We start from the raw sequence: 18,317 nt of genomic DNA on the forward strand, positions 1-18,317 counted from the left end.
AAATCAGAAATCTGAATGTGAAATCTATCCAGGTAAACATAATATACAGTATGTGTAACTGTAATAACAAAGAGACATGTTTCCCAATGAACCTTCTGTCTTAAACCCACCATGAAAGGGTTTCATTTCACAGGCATAAAATGAAATAAAAGCAAGTATATCTTTTTACAGAAGTTACTGACGTCACTTAGTTTGTTGTGCTGCCATTTTTTCCTCTCCTCGCACCACTTAATGAGTTTACAACAAAGTCGTTAAGCTTTTATTTTCCACTGCATTTGCTGCTTTAAGAAGCAGTAAGTCTGTCACAGGTTACTCTGTGTCATCATTACATAACTGAGTATTGGTTCTTTTCAGTAATACTGTGATCAGGTGAGTTGGGGCCCATTTTGACAAATGGGTTTATTCATTTTGAGGCTTTAGCTTATTATAAACCAAAAATCTGAAGGTTAATATCAAGTCAAGGGAGGAACTAATTTTAATGACTCAGTGGTATTTAAAGAGGTGCTGATATTGACTATTTAAGGATGTTAACATTTTCTATGTTTATATAATCCTGATTTTCCTGTTTTTATATCATATTTGATGTGGACAGTAACCTGTTTCTGCATGTGTTCTATTTAAACCAATCCCACACATTATAAAATATGATTTATCCCAATTAGGTGAGAAAATTCCCTGATGATTATCAATTTTATCTCAGTGAGCGACACTAACACTTATAGCTGACATTGTTTTTCATGTATGATATTGTGACAGATGATTTCAACTATGAGTCGAGAATTTAATTAGTTTAATTCATGAAAAAAACATAAGTAAGTGCAGCTATTTTTTTGAATGTTCTTCTGGGGCACCCAGAGATGTTACAGACTAATTCAACATCCTGTCTCCCATTGAACTAATCATGAAATTAGTGAGACTTGATTGACAGTTTTTCTCACATTTAGTGTCATAATATTTCAGTGTGAGACTAGAAAGTCATTAGAAGGCGCCCTGCAGCTCCTATCCTGAGACAGATGACTGCATTAATAAAGAAAAGTGGATGTAGTTCATTATGCAGAATCCTAATGAAACCTTGTATAATGAAAAATGTTGTTAAGTGTGTGAAGTCAGGTTTATGTAATTACAGCTCTTAGAGGATTTTGTTTAGCAGGATAAGCCCATCTGCTTTCCCAGTGCACAAAATAATGAATTTGGAAAGAAGATGAAAGGCAGTGAACCAGTGATGGACTCACATTTGTGTGTTTCTGTGTACAAAGTATAAAGCGCCACGTACATCATATTGTGTGTTGTTTCGTTTTTTGATGTTTGCTTCTTCTTCTTTTTTTTTTTTTTTCCTTTTTCATGCAAGAGTTGCTTGAATTTTAAACTCTTGTCTAAGTAAGACTTCAAATCTCACTACTGAAATCTGTCAGAGCTCAAAGCTGCTTTGTTGCATTTGGTTGTAGAGCTGATACAACACAGCCAGTCTTTGGGAAATGTTTTCTTGTCTGCCAGGTTTAGTTTGAATTGCTGCCAACTTTGATGAAAATATGATGTACACTAATAGCAAAATGTACTTTATGTGCAACAAATAAAACTATATATACTCTGACAATAAATAGGTGTCATGCTATAGTCATACAAATCTATAGTTATCACATGAGCTAGTGGACAAAGATCACACTTCCAGGACTTTTAGCTAATACTGGTAAATTGAAGGACATTATTTACAGGAATAAGGGCTGCTGCCTGTTGAAGTAGCTGTTTCTCTGTCTTATTTCTGTCAGGATTTGGGAACATCTCTCCTCACACAGAAGGCGGGCGGATCTTCTGTATAATCTACGCTCTGCTGGGGATTCCCCTCTTTGGATTCTTACTGGCTGGTGTTGGGGACCAGCTGGGGACCATTTTTGGGAAGGCCATCGCCAAAGTGGAGAAGATGATTGTGGTGAGCTTGTTTTTGTGTGTGTGTGTCATTTGTAGCCACTTTCCTGTTTACACTAACACAAGCAACACTTAAGGACTTGATAACCTGGGTAGTGCACAGGCAGCTGTAAAACTATATTACCAGAATTCTTCCTAAAAAGCACTGCAGTACTTAAGTGCCAAGGTTACAGCTGCAATGTAAACAGCTCTAAACACTACAGGAGAACATTAACAATCAAAGGTATGGGGCTTATTTTTTTCTCAAACTGTGTGGAAAGGAAATTCAGTTTTTTGTGATGTTGCCATGTCAACAGATTCCTGGAAAGCAAAATAATATGCAGACATTTTGTTTCAGCATAGAAAACCTCAGATCAGTAAATTACAGTTATTTTAGAGTCTACAGTGTTTTTCTGCCTTTTCTGAGTTTCCTGAACTTGTATTTATTGGTTGGGTCAAAGTGTTTATTTGTCATATGCACAGTTAGGAAATGTGTTTCCCTGTATGATGAAATTCTTACTTTGCCATCCACATGAATGCCACAAAATACTAATGAAATACAAAGTAGATTAATAAGTAACACAAAATCTAAGGCACGTTAAGCAGCAAATGCAGAGATGTAAAGAGAATGTATACTGCATAGGAGCAGCATGTGCAGCAGTCAACAGTCAATGTACAATTATGCATGTGCAGACTGAGAATGTAAACAGTACAGGTTGACAGTACACGATGTATTTCTTGGTAATATACTCCTGTAAGCTGTTTATGAGTCTGAAGGCAGAGGGAAGGAAAGAGTTTTTCAGTGGAATAAACTAGCAGCACACACAGATCGACACACCACTCCAAAATAATGCCACACTGCAAGTTACACACTGACTCTGATAATATATTCAAGCACAGGCATTATACAATGCAAACAGAAACACATCACAGTTCTGCAAAAGCAGCTAGAAGGCACCATTATTCATGTTGGACATAGAGAATATAAATGCTTTATGCTGCACAGTTTGGTTGCAATTAGTCATTAAGTGTCTGCTGAAAAACCCAAACAGCTGCTCAGTGCACAAGTCAGTAAGGACGACATCTGACAAGAGCAGGGATAGTCAGGGCAGGTTCATACCAAAAAAAACAATTAAATGCACCAAAATGAGCATAATTTATTTTAGCACTGAAAAACTGGTATTTGCTTTTCTTCATTGGCTCTTTACCTGCAACACCTCTGCTACTACATACTGTACACTGTTACTACATCATTTATCAGATGGACTATGCACATACTGTAATTAATGACTGTCTGGAAGGTAAATCATAGGGCACAAAATCAATAACCTTTTCCAAGGTTCACAAAAATAAAACGCATAAGCATAAACAGACAGAAAAGTGGACAGGCATGCTAAAATTGGAAACATTAAAAACTAAGTAAACCCTGAAAATGACATTTTAAAAGAAAACTTAAAAGAAATAATAAGTTGGAGACTTAGGATAAGATCATAGGAAAACGCAATAAAAATCAGATGTGTTTTTCTATCAAAGTTATAAGTAGATCTTCATTCTAAGAGGGAGGGTTGTAGTTTCAGGCATCTAAGAGATAAATACATTGACGTTTTCATGAAATGAAGAGCAGCTGAAAAGTCAATTAATGCCATGGCCCAGTGTGAGACTGGTGGCAACGCCAGGTGTAACAACAACTGTCCCTCCCAATTTACAGAGCTTATGGGTTGCAAGTATGTCATTTGTTTTGGTAAATGAAATATGTCGAAATGAGGAAAAGAAAATTACCTATTTAATTCAGTGACACTTGCTTCAGGTCTTTATGGTGCTGGGCCAAAGGAGGAGTTTGGGATCAAACGTTACACTGAGAAGAGAAACTGTGATCCAAACAGGAGTATACAGTCTCTGATATGTTTCATATTGTATGTTTTATAATATGATATGCTTTAAGGGCTGAAAGCAATCTTGGATTTCAATATAAGAGCTTCAGGTTTTACTATAAAACACTATCAAGAGCAAACAAAGTCTCATGAGGTACATGTGTGATTTGTGCTACTGGGCTATACAACTATAAATTGACTTGACTTGACAGTGATTCAGCAAACTAATCCCCAATGAGGCCAGGTACTTGGCAGCAACAGGGTAAATTATGACTTTGATTCATTGTCGGCTGTGTGCCTTCTCTCCCTGGGAGGAGGGTGCAGGTTGGCAGCTCGAACAATGGAACTAGTTAAAGTGTAGCAGCTGCTGACATCACTGCTGTGCAGTAAAAACGCAGACTAGCTCAGCTTCATCATTCCCTTTGGAATACATTGTTTAGTCTTAGACTAATTTGGTCGTGTAAAGCCCACAGTGTGTCTTTTTAAGCTATACGCTGCTGCACTGTACTTAGCAGCAAAGACATTTGACATCACAGGCTCAGTGATCTGAAGTCTGCCTGCACTTTATGCTTCCCCTCAGAGGCACCATGCTTTGGGCTTACATAACTGGAAGTGAAAAGGGCACGAAACACAGGGAACCAGCTGAAAGCAGTCACTTCAAGTGGAAAGGAAGCAGAGAAACAGCAGCATAGAAAATGCCTTCTGTTGTCCCGTAGCTGGTATGCAAAAAGAACTGCAGGGTTCATGTCAAATTCAAATGCAATTACAGTTGATTGTTCAGGTTGTAACTGTAATGAATCCTTACTATTTCATGATATCTGCTACTACAGTATGATTGCATGTGAAGTATTTGACTAGTCATTGATATTACATGTGAGGCATGTCGAGTCATGTGTCACCTTTCCTTGGCTCAGGTGGTTGTGCCATGTCACACTGACAGTTATATCACACAAGCTCAGCAGCCTGACGTGGGAGATGTTAGAAAGCGGTAAATGTATTCCCAGAAGGAGGTCGTAGGAAGTGATTCAGCACAATGTGGGGAAAAAAAAAAGCCTGTGGGAAATCAAAGGGAAATAGGCTGCATGTTTTCAGGTGTTAATTTGCTTCAGAATCATTTTAGGAAATGTCATGTGCTGCAGCTTTCTGGACCAAACAGAAAAAATGTTCAGGCTTACTATTTGTATTTATAGCCTCAGTGTTCCTCAGTCCCTCCCCGCTCCTAGTCTTTCTTTCCGAGGATTCCCCTCTTACTCACACTAATTAAAGCCTTTATTTTCTCAAACTAGAACTCTTTTTTTCTATCAATATTTCCGCAGAAGTGGAACGTCAGCCAGACGAAGATTCGCGTCATCTCCACACTGCTCTTCATCCTGTTCGGTTGCCTCATCTTCGTGACCCTGCCAGCTGTCATCTTCAAGCACATTGAAGGCTGGAGCACGCTCGAGTCCATCTACTTTGTTGTCATCACCCTCACCACGATCGGCTTTGGAGACTTTGTTGCCGGTGAAAAAGGTCACATGGGGTTTTTTTTTAGGCAGGGGGGTCCCTTCTATTTCTAGGCTGTCTTTCATCTTATGTTTGGCAACTACTTTATGATCTGTTTATTTGTAGCTGAGTCATTCCTCAACAAATGTGCATCACATGATAGACAGCCTCCTATTGATTACATGCTGTGCTCACAGTGCTGCTGCACACAATTTCTGCTCACAAACTGTAGATTATGAATTTTTAGAATCATCATCATGATCACAGGCAAATACTGAATACAGTATATTACATATTCATTAAAAACCATCCAATTGTAGCAAAACTGGACAATTTTCACTCGTGCCTTGCATTTAAATTATTAGTTTAACGTGTTGAGAAATACGTTTATTCACTTTGCTAAGAATTAGATGAGAAGACCGTCTGTCTGTGTGGTGGGTATGAAGCTAGAGGCAGTAGCCAGTTAGTTCAACAATTAAGATTTGAAACAGGAACACACTGGTATCAAAATTCACTTCTAAGTAACAGTAAGTAACAAGCTAAACTGTATTTTCATTTCGACATGACAACATTGATCATAGAGAGTATATAATATCTGAAGAATAATTTGTAAATAAGAATATGTCAGAGAGAAAAAGCAAAAGACAGAAAGAGAGAGACTTGACAGGTGTGTGAAAGTGGTATTACCCTGAGTTTACCTGCTCAACAAGCAACAAGGGAGAGGCAGATGGGAAAAATCACAAACACTTAGCTGCTGGATTGAATTTTCCTAAGCAGGGCTAATGATTATAGATTAGATTACACCACCTATGCCAACACCAGGAGGGACCTACAGTAAATTAATTAGCTTGGACTGCTGTTAAACTGGTGCTGGTTATCTAACAGCACATTGAGCAGGTCATTTTAAGAGTTCATCCAATGACACAGACCATCGTGGGATCTATAAGGCTACATTAAAATGTACTGGAGATAATGTTTGCACATGGATAGGACTGATACTACATTATTAAGGTAAGACAGAGTCAAAACTGAGTCAAAAGCCAGCCTGTCCATTAAAATGATTAATTAAATGATACAAGTATGAAAGTTAAAGATCCATTTTACTTAACTGAATTAACAGGCTGCACCAGGCCTTACATTAAATCCATCCTGCTTGTTTTCCTCAGTATTATGCAGTTAGGTAAGCAACACATGTATGGATGATGATATAACCGACTTGTATAATCCACTTGTTTTGTCTTTGTTTTTGCAGGTGGGTCAGAGAGTCCAGGGTATCTGGACTACTACAAGCCTGTGGTGTGGTTCTGGATCCTAGTGGGCTTAGCATACTGCGCTGCTGTGCTCAGTATGATTGGAGATTGGTTCCGAGTCATCTCCAAGAAAACTAAAGAGGAGGTAAGTGGTGCTGTGTCACACTAGAAATGGTGTAGGCAGGAGACAAGAAGACTCTCTCAAGTCAAGAAGGAAAAACTTCACCTTGGAGCTTTCTCCCAGAAATGAGTCTGCCTGCATATACAATAGCTTTATATTCAGGTGTTGGAGCTCATTTTCATCTGATCAATTTGTTTTTATATTTATCAAGATCCTGCTATTCATTTAAAAAAGAAAACAACATTTTCCTCCAACACCAAATATTTCAATCTAAAAGCATGGAGTTGTTTTTCCTCTCTGGCACAGCAGAGTCCAGCCTACAACCTGGCAAGAGTTTGATTGCTACATGACTGAGCTACTTCTCTAATAACAATCTTTATCAGCCCCATAAGTCATGACATTAGTCACTGTTAGAAAATAAAAAGATAAAGACAGACTCAAAGGGGACCAATTAAGTCTCACACACTGTGGCTGGCACAGAAGTATTAGTTTTTAGGACTATAAATAAAAGTAACACCACTAAAGATGGTAAACCCACCACAGAGTTAAGTAATAACACAGAACAACCCAGAGTGGATATTAGACATACAAATCAGTATAACAGCACAGACCTTTGTATAGTCTCTCCTTAAATGGGATGAAATTGACATGTGAAGTCTGAATAAAAGAGAGCTTGAGAGAGAAGGTCAAATCCTGCTTTACTTTCACACCTTTGTACAAGTGGTGGTTTCAAAAGCTCTTAGATGATGCAACAGGCACTTCCTTTTGACAAATACTGCAGCTTTACACTGCAGTTACACTGCAGCCTGCGAATAAAGCATTATTTTCTATAGACAGACTGTTTGGTTCAAATTGTATTTTCAGCTTTAGCTGCATGCACAGCACATTCCTGTCTCTTTAATATTTAAAGAAATCCTTGCCGACACTAGTGCAGCTCAGCTTGCATTATACTGCTGCTACACACCTTTTCACCAGCCTTATTAGCAGCAAATACAATATAGTAGGTGGGGGTCGCATCCTTCTCCCCTCACAGCGACAGAATACTACCTCACAGTGTTTACCAGTTCACTCTTCAAGCCATAAATGTGAAGCGATGAATCTCCATCCTGGATGCACCCTGAGGAGTAAATACCATCTCGTACAAGAGTTGGATTAAATATTTGGTGTGTTTCCAGTGACTGCTGCTGAGCAATAAGATGCCTTGCTGCTCTGGCAGGTTCATTATTTACATGTAAAAAGGATGGAGAGAGCAACACATTCACATACACACTCACCAAAAGTAGGCGCTCTCCTGCATAAACCGACCACATCTTCATCTTTCCACATACAGTTAAAAAGGGGGGGGGCACTCCATGGCAGTGGGAATCCTTCAGCAGGCATAATTATAGTAGGAGTACAGCTGTGGAGGATCTGAGCTCAGCAGAGAATTCAATTACTGAGAGAGAAGGTTTCAGTGGGAGGCTGGGGTTTGGGGGGAGGATAAGCAAGGAGAGAAAGTGAAAAGAAGGGGGAGACAGCACGTTCTCATGTGTTTGTGCTCTAATATGTGTGTGTGTTTAATGTGAGCGCACAAACAGATGCCATAAAATTTAACTTAAGTGCTCAGAGATTTGCTTTAAACAAACACACGTTTGCCTAATGAATAAACAAGCACCCAAGAGAAGGAGGCCTAATGCAATATGAAGGTAAGATTAATGTAGCTCCTCTCCCCTGAGGTGCATCTTAGGTAACATATACACACCCACTGTGCCAAACAGATAACATATATAGCCCCAGAAACATGAGCTATTGGTTCACACACAAAGGTAGTTTCTTGTATATTGTTTGAGGCGTGAACATGTCTACACCTTGTCAACTTCTGTACAAATTCTCTCAACAGCAATAGTTGCATAAGACAAGGTGGGAATCTCAACAAAAAACTAAAATCACATGTAATTCACAAATATTTTTCTGCTTTTATGCCCATTATCCTATCCCCAAGTAGTTCCTGAACAATGCCAGCATATGGTGGTTGCTTTAGACAGGAAACAAGTGTATTTCCCAAAAGTGTAACTATTCTATTTAAAGAACTATTCCATCTGAATTGAATGTAAAGTGATAATAAACCAGTAATTTGCCTTTCTATTCATATGTTAAATCTACATATCTAATGGATGAGCATTTACTGCAAATAACAGGTGAAGGTTATAGGTTATATAACTAACTAATTAAACAAACTAACAAATAAATAAATACAACAATTGGGAACAAGTGTGTATTTGTTGTCTCTTTTGCACATAGCTGTTACGTAGCAGTTATGAGGAAGTTAAGAATGAATGTTTCTTGATGGTTAAAGGAATGTGCCAGTAGTTTGTATTCTTACAGTCATTACTTAAAAATCTGCTAGCCCTGGTATACTTTTTCATCCTGTATGCTGCCTAGAATATTACACATCTTCTGTAGCTAAGCTGTACTAACTGCAGGTGGAACTGTAATGTGCAGAGGAGCAGGTTGTATTAAGTCACCTGCAGGCATCAATCTTCAGTCTCTCTCTGCAGGTCGGGGAATTTCGGGCTCACGCGGCCGAGTGGACAGCAAATGTGTCAGCAGAGTTCAAAGAGACCCGACGGCGACTCAGCGTTGACATCTATGACAGGTTCCAGCGCGCTGCCTCCATCAAACGCAAGCTGTCATCCGAGCTGGGTATTAATGCATCTGTGAACCAGGAAATGACCCCTGGCAAGAGGACGCTGTCAGCAAACCTGTGTGAGGACAAAGAGGCGTGCCCCAACATGACTCTGTCTCTCAGTCCTGTCCCAGGGTCTCTGGCCAGGAACGGGAGCCTTTACCTGAATGGCCTCAGCCCGGACTACGCTGACCGGCGGGAGATTGCTGTCATTGAAAATCTAAAATAAGGAACAGCATGAAAGCAAGATTTAAGGAACCAAGTGAAGCACATTTGCTTGCAAACGCAACAGAAACAGTACACACTCGTGTGCTTATTGACCTATGGTACTTGTACGCATTCACTAAGTGGATTGTGCTCCAAATGTTGATTATAAATGTTGAAATAAATCCATTCATCAAAATTAGAAGGCAATAGATGTGTCTGTGCTCGCGTCCTGTTGAATTACCAGCGGCCTTCCTGAAATCTGCATCAGATAAAGAGGATCTTCACTGCTAAAACACTCCTTCATCAACAGTGAACACTGGGTCTCAATGAGGCAGCAGTCCAGTACTAACACAAAGAAATGTGGCTTTTTCTTTCATTTACATTTCCTACATTATGAATTTACATGATTTGCATTTGTTGGTCAGTCGGCCCTCACTAAAAAGTCTAATATTGACATTTCTGTTCCTTCACAACTGACATAAGCTTTCCACCCTAAGGAATAATTCACAAGTGCCTTACTGAAAACCATACTGAACATGTGAGGATGGTGGTGCATGAAAAATGGAGCAACACTTTGTCTGTCCACTCATTCTTGTTATATAGAAGCACAGTAGGAATAAAGACATTTATAGGATGCCTCCTTGAAAATTCAATATGAAGAAAGGTGAAATGGAAGGAGAAGACATGGATGTTTTAACTGTTAACTCATTTTAAGAGTCAGTAAGTGGAGAACCTGTTTGTTGAGTTAAGGGGACACTTAGAAAAATGTCACCTCTCTGTCTGCCATTGCACTGTAGGTACCAGTCCTAATGTGCTGAAATGTATACAGCAGTGCCAGGATCAAATCCCATGATCCTGTACCAAAGTAATTATCCTGCTTTTCTGATAGAGGAGTCAGAGAGAAGTCTTCAGTCTGATCAAAGGATCAGGAGTGCGTTCTGTTATTTATACAATCAATCCTGCCCTGCAGGTTTCTAGAAGTTATGTTTTCATCAAACTGATCACAGACCTTAGTGCATTGAGTTTGTCTTTTCATTCCTTATTGGAAATAAAACAACATGGATGGCTTGGTAGCAATGAAAGCTGTGTGGCTGTGAAGCAGATCTTAACCTTATTGTTTTTCATGGGGAATGTTTCTTCAGCAGATACAGATGAGCTCTCTTATGTCTTACTAATTCTGAATGTATACCATTAGACGCCTCTATTTACTAAAGCAAATAGAGGGAGCACTGCAGTTGGTGTTGATTAAAGATTTTGAAAATGAAAGGAATATTAATAAGGGTGTTTATCTTGCACTCTGATCCTTGATACTAAATATACATTTTAATTTTTACATTTTAAATGGGTCAAATTTTTTATTCAGGGTATTTCTGGACACATGGCTTTCTGTTTTGCTGTTATGCAAGGTTACTTTAGATCCTGATGTCTCCCAGTTGAATGGTTTGGATTGTGTTATTCAGTGCTTACTGTATACCCAGCAAGATATGCTGTGATAGTCAATACACATCAGATAGTACTGTTTTCAGTTTGTAGCATTAAAACACATTTGAAATACGGTGTGTTTTACAAGCCAGTATTTCATGTGGCAAACCAAGTCTCCTACCAAATGTGTATGATTAATGGGTTACTGGGTGGAAAAGTGGTTGTCTTGTAATAAATTTTGACTACATTTGTTTTTGTTATATTTCAGGGCAATAACAAGCTGTATGATTTTATTCCTTAACTAAACAGCAGGAGCTGGTTGCACTCAAGATTTCCCACTCATTTTAAACTGGGCTTAAATGTAATCAACATCGAAACATACTGTTATTTCACCATGTTTTCATATATAAATGACACAAAGTACAGTTTGTACATACACAGTTGGCTACGTTTGATCAGACAGAGCTGCGGGTTTCCTTGAAACTGTCCCTCGTAGAGCAGGTGTGTGTGTGTGTGTGTGTGTGCATGAATGAACCCATGACTGTGTGTGCACTGGGGGTTTGAAGAAACTCATTTCGTTTCCACCCAGACATGTGTTTTCACATAGTATCATTTTCTTTTCCCAGGGTGACCCTCTTTAATTAAGTGTGTGACTCCCATCAAATTCCCAGTCTGAGCATGATGAATGTATTCACGGATTTACGATGGCAGAGATGAGCCTTATTATGAACGTACAGTAAACACATTCAGGATTTAACATTGTCATGTTTGTATGCAAATGAGTTCCTTTAGTTCGCTGGGTATTTAAACAAGCTTTTTAAAGCCATTGGCCCACATTTATGATGCCATAAAAAACACAATAATGTACAAATTATAGTCACAGTGATCACAGTGGTAATGTTAACATGTGGTTTCCTAAAATACTCATCAAAATATACATTAGTGAAATTCAAAAACATTTTTTCCTAAACCATGATTTTGGTTTGAATTTGTTTATTTGCTTAAAATATATGAGTGATGATGTTTTTAAATGAGGCCCAGTAGGTCAAGGAAAGTCTCTCTGAAACTTATAAATTTCTAAATCTGTAACAAATGTGTACATGTGAGGGGTCATGTACACACATGCACAATTTAAAACAAGATTTCAACAATTCAAATGTTGCATGCTACTTTAAGTGTTACATCCAGTGTTTTTAGATCAGATGTGTCTATAGTTTTTACTCTGATTTCAATACCAGTATGGAAACCATGTGCTTCCACTGTGTTAATATCTTACTGTGAGTATGTCACCTCAAATCACGACAAACTTTTAAAAAGGTAGAGAATAAAATATTTTACATGCAAAAACACAGGTCTGTGTTTTCTTTCAGTGTTTTTCCTTGTTATTAAATGATAAGACACATGGTGTAAATGAATGTTTATTGCCTATAAATCCAACGAAAAGGCCAAAAAGGCACCATATTAGTCTGTTTCCTAATTCCTTCTAATCTCCCCAGCTTGTCTGCTCAGTGGTTCTTACTGAAGATTTTAATTATTAATGGCTCACAAGTATAATTTCAGTTTTCTGAAAGGCCTGGACATTTCCCAGAACAACTGGGCATTATAGTTTATATTAAATGTTACACAAACAGGAGTACACAGTATATATGCGGTTATAGCAGCAGATAAATACATATTAGGTGTTCTTGGAAGTATTTCTGGCAGCAGGATGCTGTAGATGACACTGAGGCACGTTACAATGTCCACATTATTGGCAACAAAGAAACATGGACATTTTTTTAATCTACAGTATATCACACTTTAGCTACAGTTTGCATTACTTGTTAGTAGAATCATGGGATTTGTTGACAACAATGGAATCTAAAAATGTTTTATTATACCAGCATATTGTACTGTAGTGGCTGTAGTAAGCCGTCATGTTGACCTTCCACATAAGAGTTACTACAGCATTTGTCCCAGATAAACAACCTGCAGGAGAACGTTCTGTGTGGCTCAGTAATAAAGAACACAATGAACGTGAACACAATGAACGTGAACATAATGATAACGGATCAGAGCCAACAAACAGATCTGAGTCACAAGCCACAAAATGTTCTTTATGCTTCACAAGCACAGCGTGGACAGAAGGCTGCCACTCATGAGTCGCTGCAGCGACACGATCACATCATTGGTATGTCTTTATCACACACTTTTGGATTTGTTTTTTGAGGATTTGTTTTTTGTACTTTTTGTTACAAAGTACTCTGTCCTCTACTTTCTTGTGTGCAAGACGGAGCCATGCAAAAACCAATCTGAAATGTAAAGTCAGAACCCACTCCGATCAGTCTGTGGTGGTTTTTCTAAATGCAAATTTAATGACTTGACATACAAAGAGTATGGCAGTGTTAATGGGTTTAAAAAGTGTGAAAACAGAAGAGGCATAGTCCATTTCATTATCTCCGTGTATTACTCAACTTACAATTGGCCTCATAATGTTTTTTCTCTCTCTTTTTTTATTTAATTTCTTTGTATCTGTTATCGAGCTGTAATTTGGTGCATACTTAAAAAAAATAGATTTTGTTTAGTGTGTTTCTTTGCTTATTTACCAAGAGTTAGATGAGAAGGTTGATATCACCCGTGTCTGTACATTAGAGCTGGCAGACTGGTGATGGCTAGTCTGGCTCTGTCCAAAGGTATCATACTTGTCCCATCTCTAAAGCTTGTTAATTGACATGTTATGTTGCTTATATGTCTTCTTCTCTTCGAACACTTCAGATTTTCTATGGACTGTACCTATGTGATTAACTTTAGAAGTGCTTGTATGTAGACTGCAGCCGAACCGGTCAATGACTATGACACTCCCAGTAAAGTGAAGTTACTGTACAAGTTGTATATTCAGCTCTGCCTCATACAAAAATATATAAACCCTAGGGTGACATCACTTTATTTTGATTGATCTTTTAAATGAGCTAATCACAAAACCAAGTCTAGAAATCAGTCTGACAATAAAGACCAGCTCTTTAGTACAGGTGGGGATTTCAACTTTGACCTTTAGCTGAATCTAACAGTATTTTCCTGTCATGTCCAGGCTGGTGCAGATAGGATATCCTCTCACGCTGGGAGGATGAATGTCATCCTGACCTTTACTGCTTCCATAGTCTCTGTGGAGCATGAGTTAGAGAAAGTGTCCTTGATAGACAGTAATAACAACAACCCATGCATTATTTTTAGCATGTCTCTGAGATGTTCTAAGATTATTGGTGCAATCCAAAAACAAAACAAACTTTAATTGAATTAATTTACAGTAAGATTTACCATTTTTATTTATGATTTTAGCCCATTATACACCCCACTCAAGGCTTTATATTCCTTAACAGTCTTATAATACACAGGATTATTACTCTGGAATATCTCATCTCTTGTCTTCAAAATCGTGCTGACATTTAGTGAAAGGTTTCAGCTTCTCTAATAGGAGGCTGTGCAGCATGAACTCTTTGACCAAGGCATTAAAATTGACTTCAGAAGCTCAGGTCTGGACAGATTTGCTCTCCATTTGGCACATTTGTGATCTGACAGCGCAGATGTCAGGATGCCTCTGCCCTCCAAGTCATTTGGAAACGTACTGCAACAGTATATTCTCCTCTCTCTCTTTGAAATAGGTCAAAGGAATTTGTTCCTTCTATAAACAATTGACAAAAGAGCTTTTGACATTTTTTAGAAAATTTCTTACAGAGGGTCTTAAGTCTTAATGTTGTCCTGAAACTGGTTTGACAGCATTATTTAGAGTTTGAGCTTAGGGTCCCTGATGGACTAGTGGCTAGGATTCAGTGCTCTTGCTGCTGCACCCTGGTTTCGATTCAGGGTTGTGTCAAGAAGGGCATCCGGCGTAAAACACCTGCCAGACTTCATCATGCGAGTCGTCAGTGTGACAATTCACTGTGGTGACCCCTCACAAGAACAGCTGAAAGTAAATCATTGAGTTTACCTGCCAGTGTAGGAAACCACTCAGATATTGATCATTTAGGTTTTATCTAACTTGATATCAGTTCATGAGACACAAACTAATAATGCAATGTTAAGCAGGTTACTCATAGTGATGAGCCATTATCATCCAACCCAGCTTTTCATTGGTTTGGTTTTATCACCCGCAGCTTTACTGTTTTGGCTCATTCTAACATCTTATCAGCATTATTTCCAGCTGCAGTTGGCAACTTCTTTTTTTGCACAATCAGCACCAGCAACTAGTTAGTACACATAATGAAGCATTTAGCCACAAAAGAGCCAGATATTTCTCTCTTGCCTTGCTATAACAGACAGCTGGAGTAAAGTACTGTGAATACTGGTACATATATTTGTTATGTGGCCAGAAATAGCTAATGAACACTAACAACTTTATTCCATGATAACATGTCAGCAATGGTTCTCTGCTGCCCTCCCAAGTGGGTAAAATGCTTTAAGAAGTTAGAGATAACTGCTGTATTATTGTTATTATCTAAACAGCTGTGTCTTGTTCATTTAGAGTCAAACTGCTATTAAAAGAAACACCATGTGTTTTAGTTTCTTTGTGTCTGTCAAATATCGGTTCATAGCTTAAGCTCCATCTGTACTGTTCAGTCTGTCTCAGCACACTTTTTTGGAAGACAAAATCCATTTTGCGTTCCGTATCAGCCATCCTCTACAAGTCGAACAGATGGTCCTTGGTCTGAAAGGTGTAGTATTAATGCCTAGGTGAACCTGCTGACTCTGTTTGAGAACAGCCATTTAATCTTTCTGTGCCTCTATTTCTGCCGCTGGCCTGAAAATTTCCTGTTACTTCCTGCTTCTGGATTATAACCATATCATTCCTCAAGACAGACGGTGGGGAGAAAAAATAAAAATGAAACAGACTTGGAAGTGAAAGCTACATAATTGATTGTGCAACAGGAATAGACCGACTCCATTTGGTAAAACCTAGAACATAAGGACATTATCCAACAGTGAGGAATGGGGTGGTGTTCATTATATTCTGAGTAGCATTGTACATTGTTAGTAACTGAATCATAGGTGAGAAAAATGACCGCACACTGAAATGAAAGCTTACATGTGACAGATAGATATATACGGCCAACGTTTAGACCCACCAGTCTTCGTTAAAAGCAAGTAAGGTCAATTACTTGTGGCAAGCAAACATAAGTTCACATCTCACACCTGAGAGCAATCTACAGTCAATGACACCTACACAGCATGTTTCCAAAGAGCGAAGTTACGATGGCTCAACACACTGCGGCTTAAGAAAACACATGCAAATAGACAAAACACAGGAATTTTTTTTTTACCAGTCTGACAACATTTGCACAGTATTTACCAAAAATGCTGCAAATACAGAAACATGATGTGAAGACACACACCATGACAACAGCATGCGCAGTACCTGTGTCTTTCCACCCATTGTTAATGATATTAATTACATCTGTGTTTTCCTGTGATGGCATGTCAAGGCCCATTGTGCTTATATCACTGACAAAGTGTACACACCTGATTTCAGTAATATGCAGCTTGCTCCTTAAATCCTGGGATGATTAGAGATATCCTGATCTTTTTTCCAATCATGGTACAATTAAATACATTTAACACCTACATATAACTGGGTTTTGTGTGCTGAAAAATAGAAATGAGACACTGTGGGTATCCTTATACTACAAGGGCAGCTATTCCCAAAGGATTCAGGTGCATTCATGCACAAGAGAAACCAATCACTGAGGCCAAATGAGGGAAGCAGCTTCATGCACGGCCAAACTCCTGTAACTTGGTTTGGCGGACAGAAAGCGTTGGCCTCCTGGGAAATTAAAGAAAACTGCAGGAAGCAAAACACTATCAATATACAGTACATCTAATAAACCAGCACACAACATTTTAAATGGTGTACATTAAACAAAATCAGTGCATGCTGGTTTTGCCAAAGTTCTGGATCTTTGCAGTTAGAGATTGAAGATAAAGAGTAGAAGGATGTATCAGTAAAGTGAATAGTTTGGCGAGATGCAAAATCTGACATCACGGCAAAGGCACAATATTCAAGATAACAAGTGGAGGGGGGTTAAATAATAGCTGCCAATTCCTCCCATCACATTAGCTCAACACCCAGGAGAGAGGTGTGCGATAAGTAAGGGAAAAACAGAGAAGGAAGTCTCAAAGGAAATCTCACACATGGCTTGACACAAGATGAAGGTTCTAACTCTGTAAACAGGAACTAGTGTCTTGTCACAGTAAAACACAAGAGGGAAGTGAACAGCAAGAAAGAAGGCACAGAAGGCAAAACATAACATTTCAGCTTTCAGAAGTTTGGACTACATGGTCACAAGTCTCAAAGAGAAAAATGCATGTGATTATATAACCACACGTATGAGAGGCTCAGCAGGAGCATGTTTGTGTACCCCAAAAATGCGTCAGTGTGGTGCAGAGGTAACATGACTGAGAAGGAAATGTGCACTTTTAGGTAGAAGACATTTCTGATCAACTATACTGTAATATTTTATATCTGGAACACTGTATAAAGCGTGCCCTTATCCTACTCACTCTCCGTCATTGTTTGCTTATACCTCTGGTAACCCTGCCAGCAAAATACATATTACTGTGCAGCTGGAAGGCCAAAAATGGTCCTTCTCATTTTTGATGGATTATAGAGATTCTTTATTTTCTTAAGTTGGAAAAAAATTGGATTTTATTTGAAGGATTCAGCCGAAAGGTTCCTGAGGCTATGACTCCTTTTCTTGGATTATGTAAAAAAGGTTCATTTTTTCACCCAACAAAGTGTTTGTTCTACAGTACTACCATAATCTATTCTTTCTACTTCCATATATAAATTTCAGATGCTACCTGCTTGCGTGGCACACTACTGACCCTTTTTTATTTTTATTCTGTTTCTCTTGTTTTCTTTTATTCTCCCTGCACACCATCCTTACTGCAATATTACACTGTGCTGTGTGTATTGCTATTTTATTTCATGTTTCCTGTTCTTAGTTTCATAGTTACTGCATACCAATTGTGACAACCCCTGTGTACATGCCCACTGTGAAACCTAAAAACTGAATAAATGAAAGTAGGGAAAAGGAAATGTGCAGTTTTAGGATCTAAATTCTGCATCAGTTGAAAAACAAAACCCTTAAAAATGTTGTAGAAATTGACGTTGGTGCCGTACTGTTAAAGAACAAAAATCTTAAGCAATAAAATCACCGCAGGTCAACAGACTAGCTAATCATTTATTGAATCAGCCCACACAGAAACAGATGCTCACTCAGAGCTCTCAAACATAAGTGACAAAGCAAAGCACCCACCAAACACAAAGTAGACTGAACACAGGAGCCACCGATAATTAATCAACACAGGTGTAAACACTGAGTCTGATTAACCTCAAGACTCAGTAGAGAAAGCTCAGCCAG

The 18,317-nt window shown here is 38.6% G+C and overlaps 1 protein-coding gene across 2 annotated transcripts in view; it reads left to right on the forward strand.

Moving 5' to 3' along the window:
• LOC109954288 (potassium channel subfamily K member 2) overlaps positions 1 to 12,248 on the forward strand; it is a 20,829-nt gene extending 8,581 nt beyond the window's left edge. Inside the window, exons 4-7 of one of the 2 annotated variants that reach the window (XM_020589671.1) lie at positions 1,767 to 1,927; positions 5,090 to 5,276; positions 6,511 to 6,653; positions 9,167 to 12,248. In XM_020589671.1, coding sequence (XP_020445327.1) covers positions 1,767 to 1,927; positions 5,090 to 5,276; positions 6,511 to 6,653; positions 9,167 to 9,523 — 848 coding nt within the window. In that variant the 3' untranslated portion in view covers positions 9,524 to 12,248. Of the gene's footprint in view, positions 1 to 1,766; positions 1,928 to 5,089; positions 5,286 to 6,510; positions 6,654 to 9,166 lie in introns of both variants that reach the window. The other variant, XM_020589665.1, reaches the window with a different exon arrangement.
• Positions 12,249 to 18,317: the final 6,069 nt, after the last annotated feature.

This window comes from Monopterus albus, unplaced genomic scaffold (assembly GCF_001952655.1).
Source record: "Monopterus albus unplaced genomic scaffold, M_albus_1.0 scaffold9.1, whole genome shotgun sequence".
NCBI classification, from domain to species: Eukaryota; Metazoa; Chordata; class Actinopteri; order Synbranchiformes; family Synbranchidae; genus Monopterus; species Monopterus albus.